This window comes from Rattus norvegicus, chromosome 4 (genome assembly GCF_021556685.1).
Source record: "Rattus norvegicus strain SHRSP/BbbUtx chromosome 4, alternate assembly SHRSP_T2T, whole genome shotgun sequence".
NCBI lineage: Eukaryota > Metazoa > Chordata > Mammalia > Rodentia > Muridae > Rattus > Rattus norvegicus.
The window spans coordinates 26353122-26374180 of NC_141537.1; the positions used below are offsets into that span (position 1 = coordinate 26353122).

The window sequence follows — 21059 nt, forward strand, 5'->3', positions numbered from 1 at the left end:
CAAAACATCATGACCAAGAAGCAAGTTGGGGAGAAAAGCACTTTCACATTGCTGTTTATCACCAAAGGAAGTCAGGACTGGAACTCAAGCAGGTCAGGAAGCAGAAGCTGATGCAGAGGCCATGGAGGGATGTATCTTAACTGGCTTGCTTCCCCTGGCTTGCTCAGCTTGCTTCCTTATAGAACCCAGGACCACCAGTCCTGCTACAGTGGGCTGGGTTCTCCTCCACTGATCACAGTTGAGAAAATGCCTTACAGTTTGGTCTCATGGAGGCATTTCCTCAACTGAGACTCCTTTCTCTGTGATAACTTCAGCTTGTGTCCAGTTGACACACACAACCAGCCAGTACACTGTGTGATATCTTTTTTCTCTCTTAAGTGATGATATCTCATTTTGGGACAAGAAAGAAGAATTGATAGATCAGTTTGTTTGATGATGAAATTATTTTTCCTATACTAATAGCATATTGTTTTATTTCATCTTATAGTCAAGTCGGGATAGTCAAGTAACTCATCAAATTCTTATGAGAGCTATTTTAATATACACAAAAGTCTTTGAATAGAGTCTAGAGCATAATAATTATGTTCTTAAAACTATTGTCAATGTTCATGACTCTTTTAAATCTCAATGATTCACCATCGCCAAGTAATAAAGTATAAATTCCTTAACACTGCTTCAGGTTTTCTATATTGTGGTGGCCAACAATCTTCTTAAGTCTTGTTTGTTTTTCTATCCTAGTAAAAGTTCTTTTATTGAAAGAAAATAAATTAGCACAATTTGTTACCACAACAGAGTTCCACACATGCAAGGACAGGAAACTAAGTGCAGCCCAGCTCTGTGTGGATTGGAATTAAAAATCCGGAAGCAGGACTTTCCCCAGATCTCTTATCTAGCCTCAGCACACAGTCTCCTGTGCCTAGATTTCTCTGGAAAATGTCTTCCTTTGCTTCTGTGCCTGTGACAGTGTAACCTTGTGATTTTACAACCCACTACTAGTTGCAAACCACTTCTAGTTGATGTGTCAAATTCAATTTGTAGTGAAATTTCTGGGCCTGTGGGGCAGCTGGCAGCTTGCGTTTCTTCTTCCTCTGCTTCCAACAGCTCCACCTCCTGTGGGTTCCTCCAGGCTTACTCCAAAGGACCCAGTGGGCTGAGTGCAGAGCAAGCCTGAAGCCAGCACAGTGGGAAGATTGGCTTGCAGCTCATCCCTGTTCATTTTCTTCCCTGCAGCATTGCTGTTCCTGCCTGGTTGTTTATATCACTACCTGAAACTGTTGGATCTGTGGACATTTCCTTGCTTTTGTTCAAGCCCAATGTATTGATTAGGCACCTTTATTCCCACTGCCATTCCAATGCTTTGGTTTTCTGTGTTATTCAGTTGCATGAATTTTGCTGGTGAATTGGGAAGAACTAGGTAGAAATGAAAGTAAATGTAATTTTATATTCTTTCCACAGATATTATTCCTTGCATTCTTTCAGTCCATACAGGCTGTAAAAAGGGCTGGGGAGGTAGCCAGTGAAGTGAACTGCTTTCTTCACAGGCTTGATGACCTGAATTCAAATCTCCAGCACCCACATAAAACTCTGGTCTATGACTCCAGGTCAGAGGTGTGGGAAACGAGATAAGAGACAGGTGGATCTGAGGGGCTTGCTGTCCAGTCAGTGTAACCAAAGTAACCAAAGAACTCTGGGTTGAATGAGAGGCCTTGTCTCAAAAAAAATATTGACTTCTGACCTCCACATAAGCAAGTGCAAACACACACACACACACACACACACACACACACACATGCACGGGCACACACACACACACACACACACACACACACACACTTTCTCTCTCTATGGGGAATTATAGGGACTATTTTGGATTATTCAGAAAGACTAGCTAAGGTCTACTACTAAAAGGTGTTGATACTTTCTAGTACTGTTTAATGATTCACACATCAGAGTTGCTTGTCTGTGATTCTGTGCTGAAATATGCTGACATCTGAGTTGAGGGTATTTTTGGTGGGGTGTGGGGTGTGGGGTGGGGGTGGTAAAACCAGAACCTGGATTATTCTAAGTCAGTGCTGTATCACTGAGCTCCATCCTCAGTCCCTGGCCTCCTCTTCTTGTTTTCTACTTTTAAATCTTTGGTAGCATGTTTTACATTTGGGGGAAGAAGCTCCAAATTCAGTAACTCATGACTTGGGTTTATGATTGATCATAATTTACTGTCAGTATAAAAACTTCCTCTTGGGGTATGAGTAGAATATCTTTTCAACCAAGTACTGTTGAAGTGAGCACTGTAAGATTAGGTTTTATGTGTTTTATAAGGGGACTCATTTTAACTAGCATGTTGCCTTTGGATATTAAAGTGGAATTTTATATACATGTACTATATGATTCAAAATACATCTCTAAGCTGGGCTTGAGGATGTAGCTGTAATTTGATATATTGTCATCTGCTGAAAGACAAACTATGTGTTTAATGTAACCCAAGTGTTGTGTTAATATAACCCAGTGTTCTGGGTTATCTTAGTGGTTCTTCCTGGCTATTCTTTATTTTGGTTATTTACTCCTTACTGTTATTATGCAGATATGTGACAGTATATAGAAAATTATTTTTAAGATTCTTATTTGATCCTTTCTTGTTCCTCTTAGGGTAGAGCCTGGATCAGAGTAGCACTCATGGAAAAACATTTGTCTGAATACATCTCTACAGCTTTGAGAGACTTCAAAACAACCAGGTTTAAAAGTCCTTTCAATTTTCTAATACTTATGATTTGAAAATCAGAATGATGTAGTAGTCTGAAGTTCTCAACTTTCTGATCATCTATTTTTCTTACTGCTCAGATAAATCTGCTGTCTTCTTAGAAAAGTGTAATTTGTCACCTGACTATACATTTGACTAACTGATTGGTATAAGGCACACATGGTGCCACCTGGAATGTCTTTTTACCGAACCATTCTGAGTATCGATTGGTCAGTGCTTTGAGCTTTCTTCTCCCCATTCACTTTCCTTTGACAAATTTGAAGGAAGTTCTAAATATGACATTCTTAAATGTCTGGTCTCTTTCCCCAGCGTAATGCTTATTTCTCTGCTTGAGAAGACTTTAAGTAGATCATTTATTTCTTTCATTCATGTACAGAATTAATAATGGTTTTATTGTCTTTTCAGTGAACTTTGTAGATATTACTCTTCTAAAGGTTACATAGATTTAAGGGATGTCCTACTGTTTGCTCTGTATAAATGAAGACCTTACTGCTTTTTAATTGGTGGTAAAAAGGTTCCTGCTACACAAGTCGTTAAATATTTAGTTCTTGTTTGGTGACGTGCATTTGCTGCTGTTGATGGCACTGCTTTCCTCTATGTTGGACGTACTTGTGAATGAAAGCATTTAGTAATCTCATTATACTGTATAGTGCCATTGCACAAGGCACTATATAAGATAAATTAAATAGGTTCATATAAAAACCAAATTTAGTTGTTCAATTGCCATATCACATTTCAGCCACTCCATTCATAACAAGTTGTAGAGCATTTCCCTTCTCATGGAAAGGCTGCCTTGATGCTTCTAAAAGACTCTCCGTATTTACCTCATTCTGATTTCTGAAAAGGATGGGAAAACGGCAGCTGTAAATCAGCTTTGAAAGAGGATTAAGAATAAAGACCTCATGAATCTGGAGCCTCGATTTCCATGTCCTGATAGATCTAACACTCTAGATTTTAATAAAACCTTGACATGAGTTATGACATTCTTTTTGCCAGCTAACTGGTACAGAATTTTTCAACTCTGTAAATAATAAATAAAACAGTAAACTTTTAATCTGACAGATACAAAAAATTATTATGATAATAAATTTGATCAGAAAGACATTTATGAAAGTGTTTTAATAAGATAAATATACTATGTATTTATTGAGATTTTTAGCAACTTGATACTCTTGGCCTATATCTAAAGATGGATAACGTGATAAACTCTTAGATCTTTAAAATGAACCTGACAAAATGAAATTTTATCATCACAGGGAGACAAACTTAATTATAAAAAGAAATATTGATGGTACAAATGCTTTGTAAAAAAAAAAAAGCAAAACTACAGCACAGTATCAGAATCTAGTATAAATTCTAAAAAGTCTAAATTAAAACTAAGCTTATATAATAATTATCTCTTATATAATTGTAATTAATCTTTTCTAAGTGAACACAGAAATGTCTCTCAAGTTTTAGTTAAGATGATTGGGTGTGATAGGCATAAATTTTGAATAGATTGTTTTCAGAACAATTGTTAAAAAAATCAAAGGGAAACATTTTAGCTCTGTCTTACATCTAGCGGTAACCTGATGACAAAGGAAATGATTCAATTCTAAATACAAAAGTTTCTGAAATAAAAGGTTTTGTAATACTCTACAAACATATTCTATTCAAAACACAAATGTGGCTTGGTACATATTATATGCATGCATGTATGTGTGTATACATAAACATATCTGCCCTAACAGAGGTGCTTGAATGTGAATGCAGTGGCTTCATAATTCACAAGAAGGAAAGTGAGCACAAAGGTATTTCAGAATTTTCTTTTTAGATTGTGACTAACAAATGTGAAAACACAAAATGTTTTTAACTACTTAATGTTGTTATTTTTACCGAAATAAATTCAAATAACTTTTTAATTGTAAGTAATTTGAATGTAAATCCCTGACTAAACAAACACACTTGGAAGAGTAAATTTTTAAAATATAAGAATAATCCTGGAGAGAGCAGTTATACATTACCTTTTCTGAATGCTTCCAGACGTAAGTGCATAAAGAGGGAGAAGTTAGTCCTTTAACAATCTTGAGAGTATCTGAATCAAGTGGATTTCTTCTCGTTCTGTCTGACTTCACAGACAAAGAGAAATGATAGTCTTTAAAATAGTGACAGCGTGTTTACCCCAGTTCAAGGGGAGGAGCTAAGGCAGGCTACTTTGAAGCCCTAATTGAGTATCCAAGGATGGAGGAAGGGTGGAGGAAGGGTGGGGAGCTGAAGTACAAATTCTTGGAGTACATGATCACCTTCAAAGCATTAAAGAATTTCATGTGAACTTGTTGCTGAACTGGAAAGTGTCTTGAGGAGCAACTGAAAAAAAAAAAAAGAATAAAAACTTGGAATGTTTTGTGATTCAGGAATTTGGGTGTTATCTGGAGACAGCCAGAATTGGGAAGTGATAGAGTACAATCTAAGATTTTCTTTAAGGTAGAATATTACTTTGATAGCATCCTGGGGAAAAATCTCAAATGAAAAGTGAAAACAGGATTGGTTTGTTCAAAGTTCAGTTTCTGTCCATCTACAAAGAATTAATTGGAAACATTAAGCCAAGTTTTATACATGTGACATTTGAAACAATATTGAAAATGAATGTTTTAAGTAGTAAATATTGGCAATAATAGATTAGAGAAAAGCTGGCGGAAGCTGAGGAGAAGGGCAACCCTGTAGGAGGACCAGCAGTCTCGATTAACCTGGACCCCCGAGATCTCTTAGACACTGAATCACCAACCAGACAGCATACACCACTGAGATGTGGCCCCCAACATACATACAGCAGAGGACTCCTGGGTCTGGGTTCAGTCAGAGAAGATGCACCTAACCTTCAAAGAGACTGGAGGCCCCAGGAAGTTTAGAGGTGGGGTGGGTGTGGTGCAGGGAGGAGTTATGGGATGTGGAACCGTTGGGTAGACCTGGAGTGGAATAAAATATGGATTGTATATATAAATAAATAAATACATACATACATACATACACTAGGAAGCAAATATGATTATCATGATGTAAGAAGACAAAGAATATGTTAAGCAAAATGACCTGAAACATCCTACATTTGGTATAAAATATTATGTATCATAAAAAATTAGCTTTACAAAAACCTAAACTTAGTTGCGTCAGTATTTAATTTAAAATGATAAATTATGTCATAAAGAAATGTCAGTTTTTATAATATTTTGGTATAAATATAGGAGGGACTAAAGTATAAAATAAAACTTTGTAAATTCCTGAGGTGGTTGTGGTGCATATTAAAAAAGATTCTCTATCATCCTGTCCTAGTGCCATATGGCTTCTGCAGGACATTTTCATCTCAGCCAGCAAAGCCTCTCACCCACTAAGCTCCCAATCTCCATCCCACACTGCTGATGGCCACTCTCTGAGCCCAGCGCAATCTCTCCATCCATCTAGTTCCCAGGGCCGGTTGCTGCCTTGAAAGTTCCATACAGAGACTGCCTATCTTGCCGCTCTCTTACTGTGGACTCTGCTCACATTCCCAGCATCCACCCACTGTGGTTATAGTCACAACTCCCAGTAACCCATAAAAATCAAAACTTGATAAGCTTGTAATTTAGCAATCAGATTTATGTCTTTAGCAATCAGATTTATGTTTTAAATTCTCAATTCACAAAACATCCACACAAAAACTCACAACGAATTGATAATGATATAAACTTCCCACCTAGATAAGACAAACTGTCCTATAAAAATCCATCCCTTAAGGAATATTCACAGCTACCTGTGGCCATTTAAGGCCACATGGATCTGGGTCGTCCTTCTCTGCCTACATCTTGGTTCCTCTTTCTCTTTTCTTCTCTACCACCTTACAAAACTCCGTCCCCACCTTACTCTTTCACTGCCCATCACAGGCCCTGCCTTCTCGTGTGCCAGCCCTCACCTGCATAGAGACAACAGTCCACACTGAGCTATTACTGATGATGGAGCTCTCAATTTCAGAAAAGTGGCTAAAATAGTGATGAGTTGCTAAATCTTTTAAGAACCAAGAGTTTTAGAATCTATAAATATGCCAAATTTACATTAAAATTATCCTTTGATATCTATGAATTTGCTTTCTATGATGTCTGTTACCCATTGACTGGGAAATTCCAGAAGTAATTCGCACATTTTATATAACTGCTTTTACAGGCTGTCGCTAATACCCGCTTTAATCAGTTGTTACTGTAAATCTCTTCATGTGACTGGTTTATGTTGAACTCTGTCGTAATGTGGATGGGGAAGCATAGCATAGATGGCAGTTGTTACTGTAAATCTCTTCATGTGACTGGTTTGTGTTAAACTCTGTCGTAGTGTGGATGGGAAGCATAGCATGGCAGGGCAGTTGTTACTGTAAATCTCTTCATGTGACTGGTTTATGTTGAACTCTGTCGTAATGTGGATGGGAAGCATAGCATAGCATAGCATAGCATAGCATGGATGGCAGCTGCTCCGTATGTCTGGAGACTCTCGGTATATGAAAACACCGTAAGTCAAAACCACACTTACTGTGCCAACTGCCGGGCACCAGAGCTTAGCCTATCGTACTTTAATATTCTCAAAACTTTTATGAAAGCCCATGGTTGGGCAAGTGAAGCAGCAGGTCTGTTCTCACATACAATGATCATGGGATGGGATGGGAGCCGCAGCTCACTGCCCTGCCCCTGCCCTGGAAAAGATAATGCAGCGAAGCACAATTGCTGTTGAATGTCCACTGTTTCTCAGTACCTTTAGGTCAAAAAGTGGAAGCTGAACTTATATATTGATAGCATATCTTGATATTATGGTTTTCAGGCATTCAGTGGGTATCTTGGGATATTCTTCATTGATGAAGAAAGCTTCTGTATTAAGATAAAAAATAAACATTATTAAAAGTTGCTTTTGGATTGTCCTACCTCATGACTTATACCAAAACTCCAAGTAGATCCAATTTACTTATTGTTTGATTGATTGATTGTTCATTGACATACCTTTCTGCTGAGTATATTGTGCAGAACCTTACAGGAAAGACACCTGCTATTGACGGTGGATTCCACACTCCCAAGTGAACATATTCCATATACTACATACAGATAAATATCAAAGCATTCACATAGTTATTCAATAAGATAGAATTTCAAAGAATTCTACATATAAATATTTCCAAAGACAATAAAATAAGTATTATTCAATAAAAGTAGCTCACAACACATCAGAATATTTAAGAAATTCTAAGAAACATAACAATATTTACCAATTTGCCTGTTCTATTATACCATGATGCCAGTCTATGGCTACATATAAATATATCTAAGGTGTATTTCCATGTAAGCATTCTTATACAAACATATTTCTTTTTGTATTTTTATTGAATATTTTATTTATATTTCTAATGTTATCCCCTTTCCTGGTTCCCCCCTCTCCCATATCCCCTCCTTCTGCTTCTATAAGGATGCTCCCCCACCCACCCACTTACTCCCACCTCATCACCCTGACATCCCCCTACACTGGGGAATCAAGCCTTCACAGGACCAAGGGCCTCTCCTCCTATTGATGCCAGACAATGCCATCCTCTGCTACATATGCTGCTAGAGCCATGTGTACTCTTTGGTTGGTGGTTTAGTCCCTGGGAGCTCTGGGGTCTGGTTGGTTGATATTATTGTGTAGATCCAATTTAAATACAAAATTATTGAAAGAAAACATAGGTTTAACTCTTTGATATTTCCTTGACATGATATCCTATGTACAAAGATCAAAAGAAAACTAAATAAATTAGATATCAATATTTATAACTTGATTCTTCCGTGGATACCATTGATAGGTAAACAAGAACACAGAGTAGGAAAAAAATTAAAAGTCACATAAGAAGTATATCTAGAAAAAAAATATATATAATCTTTTACCAATTGTTAGTAAAAATGAGAAAACTTTTCTCTGACAGAGGAATATAAATTGTTCGTAAATAGCAAAATAAAGCCTTGATGGATAATTTTCACTGTTAGCCCAACAGAATCTGAATCTCTGGATGTATCTTTAAGATGGGATTTCTAGACAAATTTAACTGTGGAGAGATGATCAAGCATGAATGTAGGTGACAGCACACCATCTTTGGTATACCAAGCTGAATAAAAAGGGAAGAGGAGAAAGCCAGCTGAGTAGTTCCCCTTCTCTGTTTCTGAGTCTGCTAAAATATAAGGACAGCCTTATGCTCCCACTCTAATGTACTCTACCATGCCTTTCCCTCCACGGTGGGTTATACCCTCAAAATGTGAGTCAAATCACACCTTCTCTTTTAAGTTGCTTCTTATCAGATATTCAGTTGTAGTAGTAGAAAGTAAGTAATGAAAAGCTTGGCACCGTTAGCTCCCGAGAAATGCAAACCAGAAACATTATGAAACTTAGGAAGTGAGATGTGTATTTACAAAAGATTACATGAAAGCAAATGTTGATGAGAACTGGGAAAATTTGGATCTCCAATGCGTTGCTTGTTTCAAAAGTAAAATGCCATAGCCACTTTAAAAACAGTCTGCAGTTGCTCAAAAATTTTAAATTATCATAAAACCTATCATATGACACATAGGGTTTGAGTGTATGGATGTCTGTTATTCCTATATATCAATGCATGTATATAAAATTGATATCATAGTTATAAAATGTCCATCTACTTATAGCTGCAGTATTCATAATAACCGAAAGAGAAAACAACCCAAATCCCCATTACATAAAGGAGCGAAATGCATCCTCTCATTCAACCATAAAAATGATCGGAGTAGTGCCAACATTACATACATTGGCAACATGGAAGTCCAAAGATAAACCTTGGTAACATGCAAAGCGAAAGAAGCCATTTACAGAAGGCCAGGTAGTATATGGTTTCAGTAATTGGAATGTCCAGGATACCTGAATAAGTACGTAGGAACAGGAATGAGGTCAGTGAGGTATAGACGGATTGGGAGAGTCACTGGAAGAGGGCTTGGAAGGAAATGATAGGTAACTGATAGCAGAAGCTGTGCTGTCTTGGTTTTTGTCAAGTTGTAAGCCAAATAAAGCCTTCCCTCTCAGTGCTGCTTTTGTCATGGTGTTCGTAACAGCAGCTGAAATCGGACTAAGACAGCTATTGTGATAGTTGATCTTCTCTGTCCATTTCACTGATTTTGTTATCTCCATGGAAAGACGCTTCTAAATGTGTCTATAAGGATGTTTTCAGAAAAAAAAATTTTTTTTAAAGATTTATTTATTATGTATACAGCGTTGCACCCGCATGTACACTTGCAGGCCAGAAGAGGGCACCAGATTTCATTATAGATAGTTGTGAGCCACCATGTGGTTGCTGGGGATTGAACTCATGACCTCTGGATGAGCAGACAGTGCTCTTAACTTCTGAGCCATCTCTCCAGCCCGTTTTCAGAAAATTTTAACCGAAGCATAGATACATGCTAATGTGAATAGCACCATTCTATGAGCTGGAGCCAGGAGTGAATAAGAAGGGCAGATAGCAGTACACCAGCATCCATATCTCTGCTTCCTCACTGCGGGTGCCATCTGACCAACATCCTCATATCCCCACCACCATGCCTTCTCCACAGCGATGGACTATATCACCAAGTCATAAGTCCAAAGAAACCTTTCCTCCCTTTAGTTGCTTGTCAGGTACTGGGTCACAGCAAACAAAAAAAGTGACCAATACAGGTCCATTATTTCCTATGGTGGAGTATGAAAATGTGTTATAAAAATTGGAGCTGATAATTGTAGAACCAATTAAAGTATACTGCAAGAGTACTTTATAAGGGTTAATTTGTAATAACTACACTGTACTGTAAATATACTTTAGGTTACTTTGTAGTCAGTACACTAGTTGTTTTTAAAAGGGTAAAAATTTATTGAAATCCATTTAGTTTGATGTTAGCTACTGGTTTGCTGTATATGGCTTTTACTATGTTTAGATATGGGCCTTGAATTCCTGATCTTTCCAGGACTTTTATCACGAATGGGTGTTGAATTTTGTCAAATGCTTCCTCAGCATCTAATGAAATGATCCTGTGGTTCTTATCTTTGAGTTTGCTTATATACTGGGTTACATTGATGGATTTTCATATATTAAACCATCCCTGCATCCCTGGGATGAATCCTACTTGATCATGATGGATGTCCGTTTTGATGTGTTCTTGGATTCGGTTTGCAAGAATTTTATTGAGTATTTTTGTGTCAATATTCATAAGGGAAATTAGTCTGAAGTTCTCTTTCTTTGTTGGGTCTCTGTGTGGTTTTGGTATAAGAGTAATTGTAGCTTCATAGAAGGAATTTGGTAGTGCTTTGTTTCAATTTTGTGGAATAGTTTGGACAGTATTGGTATGAGGTCTTCTATGAAGATCTGATAGAATTCTGTACTGAACTCATCTGGTCCTGGGGTCTTTTGGGTTGGGAAACTTCCAATAACTGCTTCTATTTCTTTAGGAATTATGGGGTTGTTTAGATGGTTTATTTGTTTGTGATTTAACTTCGGTACCTGGTATCTGTCTAGAAAACTGTTCATTTCCTCCAGATTTTCCAGTTTTGTTGAATATAGGCTTTTGTAGTAGGATCTGATGATTTTTTAAATTTCTTCAGATTCTGTTGTTATGTCTCCCTTTTCATTTTTGATTTTGTTAATTTGGACACACTCTCTGTGACCTCTGGTTAGTCTGGCTAAGGGTTTATCTATCCTGTTGATTTTCTCAAAGAGCCAACTCCTGGTTTTGTTGACTTTTTGTATAGTCCTTTTCATTTCTACTTGGTTGATTTCAGCTCTGAGTTTGATTATTTCCTGCCTTCTACTCCTCTTGGGTTTATTTATTTCTTTTTGTTCTAGAGCTTTTAGGTGTGCTGTCAAGATGCTAATGCATGCTCTCTCCTGTTTCTTTTTGCAGGCAGTCAGAGCTATGAGTTTTCCTCCAAGTACCACTTTCATTGTGTCCCATAGGTTTGGGAATGTTGTATCTTCATTTTCATTAAATTCTAAGACGTCTTTAATTTCTTTCTTTATTTCTTCCTTGACCAAGTTGTCATCGAGTAGGGGATTGTTCAACTTCCATGTATATATGGGCATTCTGTCATTGTTGTTGTTATTGAAGACCAGTCTTAGTGTGTGGTGATCTGATAGGATGCATGGGATTATTTCTATTTTCCTGTATCTGTTTGTGACTGGTTATATGGTCAGTTTTGGAGAAGGTTCCATGAGGTGCTGAGAAGAAGGTGTAACCTTTTGATTTAGTATGGAATGTTCTGAACTAGAAAATATCATCCTGAGTGAGGTAACTCAATCACAGAAAAACACACTTGGTATACACTCACTGATAAGTGGATATTAGCCAAAAAGCTCGAATTACCCAAGATGCAATCCACAGACCACAGGAAGCTCAAGAAGAAGGATGACCAAAATGCAGATGCTCCCACTCCTTCTTAAAAGGGGAAAAATATCCATAGGAGGGGGTATGGAAGCAAAGTTTAGAGCAGCGACTGAAGGAACGGCCATTCAGAGCCTGCCCCACATGGGCCCATGTGTGTGTGTGTGTGTGTGTGTGTGTGTGTGTATATATATATATACACACACACACACACACACACACACACACACACACACACACACACACACACATACAGGCGCCAAAACTAGATGAGATTGATGAAGCTAAAAAAATGCATGCTGAAAGGGACCAGATATAGGTCTCTCCTGAGAGACACATCCAGAGCATGTCCAAACCACTGAACTAAGAACAGGACCCCCTTGGGGGGAATTAGAGGAAGTATTGAAAGAGTTGAAGGAGCTTGCAACCCCATAAGAATGACAGTGCCAACCAACCAGAGCTTCCAGGGACTAAACCACTACCGAAAGACTACATACATGGACTGACCCAGGGTTCCAATTGCATATGTAGCCAAGAATAACCTTGTTGGGCACCAGTGGAAGGGGAAGCCCTTGGTCCTGCCAAGGTTGAACCCCCAGTGCAGGGGAATATGGGGGGGCAGTAAGGGGGATGTATGGGGGGAATACCATATGGGGGAGGGGAGGGGAGGGGAAGGGAGGGGAGGAGAGCTTATGGACAGGAAACCAGGAAGGGGAATAACATTTGAAATGTAAGTTAAGAAATATATCTAACAAAAAAAATTAAAAAATTTATTGAAATCATGTAGATATAAAAAATAGGTTTTTATGAATTCTGAAAGCATGAAGTGATATAGCAGTGTGTGCTAGTATATTTTATAGTTAACAACTTTATTTAAATTGTAATGTTTAGGATCCTATGTTGAAATAAGGATGCTTTGTACAGTAAGCTTAACTCTTTGTGATTGCTCTTCCCTATCTTAACCTTCTTCAAAAGCGTAAATCTCATTGTCCTCTTAATCCAATCTTTTATTACCTTTTCTTTTTTGCTCTATTCATGTTTTTCTTTTTCTAGAACTTTATACCTTCTCTTCTTGGCTTTAAATATTGTCTATATCATCCTGAGACCACATTTAAATCTCCAGATAAATAGTTCATATGTGTTTCCCCTTCCCATAACACTGTTTGCCCTTGTCAAATGATTTCACTGGGTACACATAGTTAAACAACTAGAAGTGTAAAATCCATACTCAACTTCTCTTTTATTCCCTGTTCATTGGAAAAGTCTGGTTGGTTCTATCTTAAATTTATTTGGAATCTCTTCTCTCTTTACCCTCTAAGATTCTTAGAGTAATCCTTTATTTCCAGACTACATTCGTACCGATTAGCCTCCAAAATGAGCTTTTAGTTTACACCACCAGGAGCCATGACCTACCTTGAAAGTTAGAGATCTTGTCAATTTTTCCATAAAATATGTAAATGACTGCTATTGCCTTATCCAACATGTTTCAGTTATATCTCTTGAAACCTTTTCTGGTTTTACTGCTGTCTGACTGGGGGCCCTGTAATGAGTTGTTTAAGTTCTCTGGAGGATCATATGTAGCAGCAAAATTTAAAAACAACTTCAATAAAATAGTTATAATTATGCCCTATGCTCAATAAATATTGTTCACTGTTTTTGTAAATGGCTCACAGCCTACAGAACCTTCTGTGGTTAGACTCATGTAGATCTGGGGTTCATATTAGACAGGAGTACACCAGTTTCTAATGACTCCAAATTAGGATCTCATCTCTCCCTCAAGAAAATGTTTACCCACTTTGCAGTATTTACCACTCTCCATAATTGTCCTTTTGTTTTTTGGTTTTTGTTTTTTGGGTTTTTTTTTTTTTGGCCTATCAATTTACTGAGATGTTATGCACCAGAGACAATAAACTGTCTAGTTTTTTTCTTTCTTTCTTTGCCATTATAAATGCAGTCAGCAGCATAGTTCTTGTCACAGAGCAGGAAGGGTTTGTTATGTAGTCAGTGGTAAAATGATCAGTGAATTTCACATTCTTAAGATCTCTGGAGATTGGCGTTATATCCCTGTTTCACATCCATTTAACTCTGAGGATAACACAATGCTTATTTATGCCTTTGTCTAACACATGGGAAGATTTTCTCCCAGATGCTCCTTATAGTTTATATGTACAGATTAAACTGAAAACAGTAAAGAAAAACATCCATAACAAAATCTCCTCAACTTGAAAGCTTCTTCACATTTTAACAGTGTGCTGTCAGAGTAAAACTTACCATCTTTACAGAAGGGTAATTTGAAGCGTGATTTTGTTCTGCACTATTTTGATCCCACCACGGGTTATTTGTTGTTTATCAACCTGAAAGGCCTTAGAAGAGGCTTTCGGAATGAACAATCGGATGGCATTATAAGAGAGCTAACTTATATATGATCAACAGAAAGAATAAGGATGCTACTCACTGCTAGTCATTAGCACATTTTTAGCCAAAATGTAAATAATTGGTAGGAATGTACCTAATAAAAATAGAGATCACAATAATATGAAAAATTGCTTGCTTATAAAATATTGAGGAGTACCCAATAGTATATTCTTTTATTTGTGTGGAATTTTATGTATTTTTACATCAGTACTTTAAATATTTATCTTCTTGGAATTCAGGGTACTGTTTTTGTTAATGTTCTCAAAAATATTTTCTTTAGAACAAAAAATACTGTTAACAAAGGAGTGGTGTGTGTGTGCATGGATGTGCGTGTGCGTGTGTGTGTATGTGTGTGTGAGTGTGCTTACTTTTTTATGTTTTTTTATTATTATTTTTATTTATTTGAGTATACACTAGCTGTCTTCAGACACACCAGAAGAGGGCATCAGATGGTTGTGAGCCACCATGTGGTTGCTGGGAATTGAACTCAGGACCTCTGGAAGAGCAGTCGGTGCTCTTAACCACTGAGCCATGTCTCCAGCCCCCGTGTGTGCTTACTTTATGCTCAGCATTCCTACTGAGCAACCTTGGCCAGCTTTTCTTTTTTTTTTTTTTTTGGTTCTTTTTTTCGGAGCTGGGGACCGAACCCAGGGCCTTGCGCTTCCTAGGTAAGCGCTCTACCACTGAGCTAAATCCCCAGCCCCTTGGCCAGCTTTTCTATTCCAATTCTTCTGTGAGACAGTATTAAACGGTTGAAATTTTATAATCTCTTGAAATTTTGGAAAGTGAGGTTACAAGTTTTATTAAGAAGGTAAATATGAATTTCCTTCTACCTCTTTAATGTATAAATCACTAATGTCTTCCAACTAAGTGGTTCAATTCATTGTGAAAGCATGTCAGACTTAGACGTACGTTTTTCTGAAATTTTTCCTCACAGAAACAGTAATGGAAAGCTGAAACCATGACAGTCAAGCCTCCAAGGAGTCTTCCTCTTGTATTTGTCCTCTCTACTCACTGTTGAATTGTTGTCGGATAGTGCCGTGTTACAGTTGTATTATGATTCTACTGGAATAAATTATCGAACATCTAGCAAGTATTTCACTTACTATCTTTAACAAATCATTAGCGTAGAAAGTTGTCTCATTTACTAGGTAGTAGAGCTACCATCTAATTAAAATAAATTATATACATGTAAACATAAGAAATCTTTAGACTCAGATAAATAACTTTCTGAAATGCAGTTAATGTTTTTGTTTTGTTTTGCTGTTCTTTCTTCAGCAGCCCTAATACAGTGCTGACACTAGGGAACAAGTAGATTATTGTTGTTTGGCTCTTAAGCTGTAATTTCAAACTGTGGTGGGCTCAGATGGGTATTAAAAAATAGACTGTTAAGGAATGGAGAGATGGTTCAGTGGTTAAGAGCACTGTTTGCTCTTTCAGAGGTTCTGGGTACTGAACCTTAATGGTGGCTCACACCCATCTGTAACTCTAGGCCCAGGGGGTCTGATGCTTTCTTCTGGCCTCCAAGGATCTAAGGCATACAAGTGGTCCACATACTTACGTCTAAACAAAACACTCATACACATAAAATAAAAATAAGCAAGTCACTCATGCGTGAGGCGAGCGGAGCCGGAGACGAGCAGAGGCCAAACTCAGGATCCAACAAGATGGCCGGTCTGCCCCGCAGGATCATCAAGGAAACCCAGCGTTTGCTGGCAGAACCAGTTCCTGGCATTAAAGCAGAACCAGATGAGAGCAACTCCCGTTATTTTCATGTGGTCATTGCTGGTCCCAGGATTCCCCCTTTGAGGGAGGGACTTTTAAACTTGAACTATTCCTTCCAGAAGAATACCCAATGGCAGCACCTAAAGTACAGTTCATGACCAAAATTTATCATCCTAATATAGACAAGTTGGGAAGAATATGTTTAGATATTTTGAAAGATAAGTGGTCCCCAGCACTGCAGATCCGAACAGTTCTGCTATCAATCCAGGCTTTGTTAAGTGCTCCTAATCCAGATGATCCATTAGCAAATGGTGTAGCTGAGCAGTGGAAGAGCAACGAAGCCCAAGCCGTAGAAACAGTGAGAGCATGCTCTAGTTCATGCTCTCACTGAACTGTGAGGCTAGACATATAGTGCCTAGGCTATATGCCATGAACAGTATTTAAGTCGATCAGATCATCAAGTATACACCACTTCTGTTCTGCTAAGGCTTCTTCCTTTTTTTGTTTGCATTTAATGGACTCAGTCTTAGAAACATTACAGAATAAGAGCCCAGGCATTTTCATCTTTGGTGATCACATGCACTTAGCAAACCTGTCTTGTCCTGATTCACTGTTGTAAGCATGAGCCGAGGCTGGAAGCATCACCCGGGTTGCAGAGAGATGCTGAGAAGCAGGGCTCTCTGCTTTGACGCCTTTCCCCATCATGGTCTAAGTACAAGGCACTGTGAGTGAAGGCAGTTGTCAGGGTTAGCTGCGAGGGGCATGGGTGTTTTTATTTTATTTTTTAGGGGGAAAGTAGTTTTATTTTAATTTTATGGCCTCCTTTCCCGTCTCCTCTCTTAAGGGATCTAATTGCAGTGGTTAGATGCAGCTAACTGGTTTTTTAGAATATGCTCTCTAGGCAAGTCCAACTTTAGACACTGTAGATGGACAAGCTTGATTGTCTGATCCAAAACGGGAACATTAAATAAACATCACAGCCCTCACTAATGACATCGTGACTTTACCGTCAAGTGTAGATTCTCCGTCCCCCACCCCCAAAAGACGAAGGAAAAGCTTGTGACCATTTTGTATGACTTGTCTGGAAACTTCTATAAATCTTATGTTTTAGTAAAATATTTTTTGTTATTCTTAAAAAAATAAGCAAGTCTTTAAAAAATAATATTTCTTATGAGAAAATAAAGGACAATTGGGTGATTATCAACATCAAAAAACTAGAATTCTTTTTTAAGTAATTTAATTATTATAGTTTTTGTAACTATTATTTCTTAAAGTTCCTTAGAATTTAATTATCTGGAACCACTGAAAAGAAGATGGTATAGAGTAAGGGCCAGCAGTAAAGGGTAGCAGGACACAAGAGATAGTCAATTAGGTAGCAGCGGTCCCAAGCGTGATCTGCAGCTAAATAAAGGTTAAAATAAAGAGGATGGATGAAGCAGAAGGGTATGTGGACACCAGTCACAGAAACAGACTTGTCAGGACAGTATGCAGAAGGGGAAATGAGAGGGGCTGTTCAGGAAAGACCAAGTTGGACTAAAGCCAAAATCCTGTTGCAGTAAAAACCAAACACAGCAAAGTAAAGGTTAGGAAATGAAGGTGGTGTAACACCAAAGAGATACTTCAGCCTCTTTGAAGAAAGGGATATGTGGACAGATTCTCCTGTTGAAAATGAAATCTCAGGAAAGTGAGATACAAAGAACTACTACGCTGAAGTTGTGGCAAGGACAAAGTATACTCCCATGCAGTACTCAGTACTCATCTACTGACAGTGGGACATAAAGAAATCCTTGCAGAGTAGACCTATGCCTGGGTTTGTATAGAACACCAAGTCAGCTGGGTATTTATGTACATTGGAATGATGTTGGTCTATTCACCTCTGAATGAGAAGAACTATGTGTGTTACTTGGATAGCTTGGTGATTTTCCAAGTACCTGGTAAAGAAATCAGCATCTTTACTGAATGACAGTGATTGAGAAGCAATCACTCCTGAACTACTGGAGAACAGTGTGAGGGACATTCATCTCGGAAAGGCCATCATCTTTGTTCTTAGTCATTTCATATGCAAACGATGAGCTTTGAGTGTGTTGGTGTCTAACAAAATTAATATTTTCTGTTATCTTTTAAAATTATATATATAAGTTTCAATTTATATATATAATATATAAAATTCCATTTTATTTATCACTCCATTAATTCATTAAACTCTATTACATTCCATTTTATTTTATAAATTCCATTAGTATTTAGAGGACAAAATAATGTAGTTTTAGATGAAATGACATGCATCTGTACATGCTCATACTCACCCCTCTTCTATGTCCGCCTTTCCAAATGCTCTCAGTTTTGCTTTCCTGCCTCTCATATACAGATAGACATATATGAAGACATATGTGCATGTGTATGAGAAATATATTCATTCAAAAGAAAAATTGTACTTTTTGAGTCTGATTTATGTAGCACAATAATCTTACATTCCTTTCTTTTAAAAATGACATTTTGAAAACATACTTTGCTTAAATAAAACTCGTAATTTTCTTTGTCCTGCTGTGATAAGCAACACGACCAAAAGCAGCTGGGCTTTGGGGAGGTGGGAGGCAGGAGGAAACTTGACACAGAAGCCACACAGGAACACTCCTCACTGGTTGCTCAGTCATGGCTCCTTATACAGCTCAGGACTACTTGCCCAGAGGTGACGCCAGGCAGAGCAGGCAGTGCCCTCCTGCATCACGCATCGATCGGTACAGTGATCTGTAGACATGCTCATAGGCCAGTCTGATCCAGGGAATGCTTCCACGGAGACTTTGCTCTCTGACTATAGTTTATGCCAAGTTACCAATGAAAGCTAACCAGAAATTGTGTGTGTGTGTGTGTGTGTGTGTGTGTGTGTGTGTGTGTGTGTGTGAATTAGTAGATATAATTTGGAGAACTGGGTTGCCTATTTGAGCAGCTCAGGAACACGAAATTCAGCAAATGGTTTTGACCTCTAAGAGCTGGTAAATTTCTGAATATTTTCAAAAGAAACTTTAAATGAGCACTAACCAGAATAGGATGCTTTAGGCATCAGCAGAGGTAAATTTATGCTCACATTTTGTTAGAGAATGGGTAGTTTCTTTTTTATATACAGGCGTCTTGATAACCATCTGCTTGAGTATCATAGCATTAATGTGAGCATAAAGTACAAAACACCATTTTTTCTAAGTTGTAAAATTGATCAGTAACTGTCAGCATTGCAGAAAGAAAAATTCTTTCTGTGTAGTTTCGAAAAAGATCCCTAAAATGGAGCCTGAATTCGCCACCTACCACTTGACATTTACATTACCCCTTATTAAGGAAATTTCTGGACATCCAAGATCCACTGAGATTATTACTTTAGAGATTCTTTTCCAGAGAGTGTTAAAAAAATAAGGAGTAAAGATTTTATTTAGGGTAATGAGTTTGGATGTTTTTAGTTATTTTTATTGGGGTGTAAATATTTTTGTAACTACAATAGTCATTTTTTATTATGAGTAATGAAATTAAACTCTTACGTGACTGTGATTTCTTCAGGAGAACTCTTGGTTTGTTTTCATGCTCATGTATCACTCATTGCACTGCGCAGGAGGTTTTATGAAGAAGGAGCGATTGTCCTGGGGGAAGAGGCAAACATGCTTGCTGGCATGCTGCTGGGCCTCAACGCCATTGACTTCAGGTACGCGGGTCAGCTAGAGGAGTGCGCCTCGTACTTCCGCTCACCGGCTTTCTTTCTCTAAGTATATCGTGGTTGGACTTTAATATTTGACTTCTATTGTTTTCAAACGTAATGGTCCTACTCTCTTAAACTGCCTGGAAGGGAAGAGTAGACTGTCCATCTAGCAGCAGGACTCTGCCGGCACGAGGGGACAGTTCTGGATCCTTACTCTTAGGATTTTCAGCCACTGCTTTAAGATGTAAAGAAATAGATTTGAAGCAAATTTAAAGTAAGCAAAATTCTCTTTTTCCCATGTCCAGATAGAGAAAATTCTGTGAGGATGTCTTAGGTACACTTATTGAATTATTAGTAGTAATTTAAAATATAAAGTATTGTTAATTTCCTTTTATTCTCCACAAGATGAATCAGTTTCAGACCTATAACATATGCTAAAATTGTTTATAGTTAAGTTACTTTGTATATTCTGAAAATGTAATTTTGCATTCAATTTATCTCAAATTATATATTATATTAAAAGTAAAAGGTTGTAAGAGAACTCAAAGATAAAAGTGAAGGAAAACTATTTTTATAAATAGTATCATTTAAAAAAATCCAATAATAGTAACAAAACAAGACCAATATGACTTTCAGGTTTTGACTTAATAATTATTTGACTTTACATTTCTGTAATTTTTAAGGAGGTTACCTTTTCCTAGTAACTCACATTATCTTCAAAATATTTGTCATTTCACAGGTCTGGAATTCCCCTATTTGTGATTTAATATACTAAAACTAGCTTAATTTTAGGATGAACATCATGAAGTCTGAAGGTTGTCTCTAAGTCTTTTATGTTTATTTATTTGTGTGTGTGTGTGTGTGTGTGTGTGTGCGTGCGTGCGTGCGTGTGCGTGCGTGCATGCTGAAGTCAGAGAACAACTTAAAGGATTCTGGTTTTTTCTTTTGCCCTGTGGGTCCTGAGGATTGAATTCAGGTCACTGGGATTAGAGGTAGGCACTTTTGCTTACTGAAGATGGTAAGACAGCCTGAAGACTGTAGTTGCAATCCCCAAATGTTACTGACTCATTGTATAGGGTACCCTATCATCTTAGCC

The 21059-nt window shown here is 37.7% G+C and overlaps 2 protein-coding genes across 3 annotated transcripts in view; one reads left to right on the plus strand and one right to left on the minus strand.

The window, feature by feature from the left end:
• Window positions 1-4889, minus strand: part of Abcb1a (ATP binding cassette subfamily B member 1A) — a 162144-nt gene extending 157255 nt beyond the window's left edge. The window contains 1 exon segment of the mRNA NM_133401.3: window positions 4762-4889. The gene's annotated coding sequence lies outside the window, so the exon portion shown is untranslated.
• Rundc3b (RUN domain containing 3B) overlaps window positions 1-21059 on the plus strand; it is a 129207-nt gene that overhangs the window by 54818 nt on the left and 53330 nt on the right. For both annotated transcript variants that reach the window (NM_001443723.1, NM_001047116.2), the window contains 2 exon segments: window positions 2647-2732; window positions 19880-19969. In NM_001443723.1, the coding sequence (NP_001430652.1) occupies window positions 2647-2732; window positions 19880-19969 (176 nt within the window).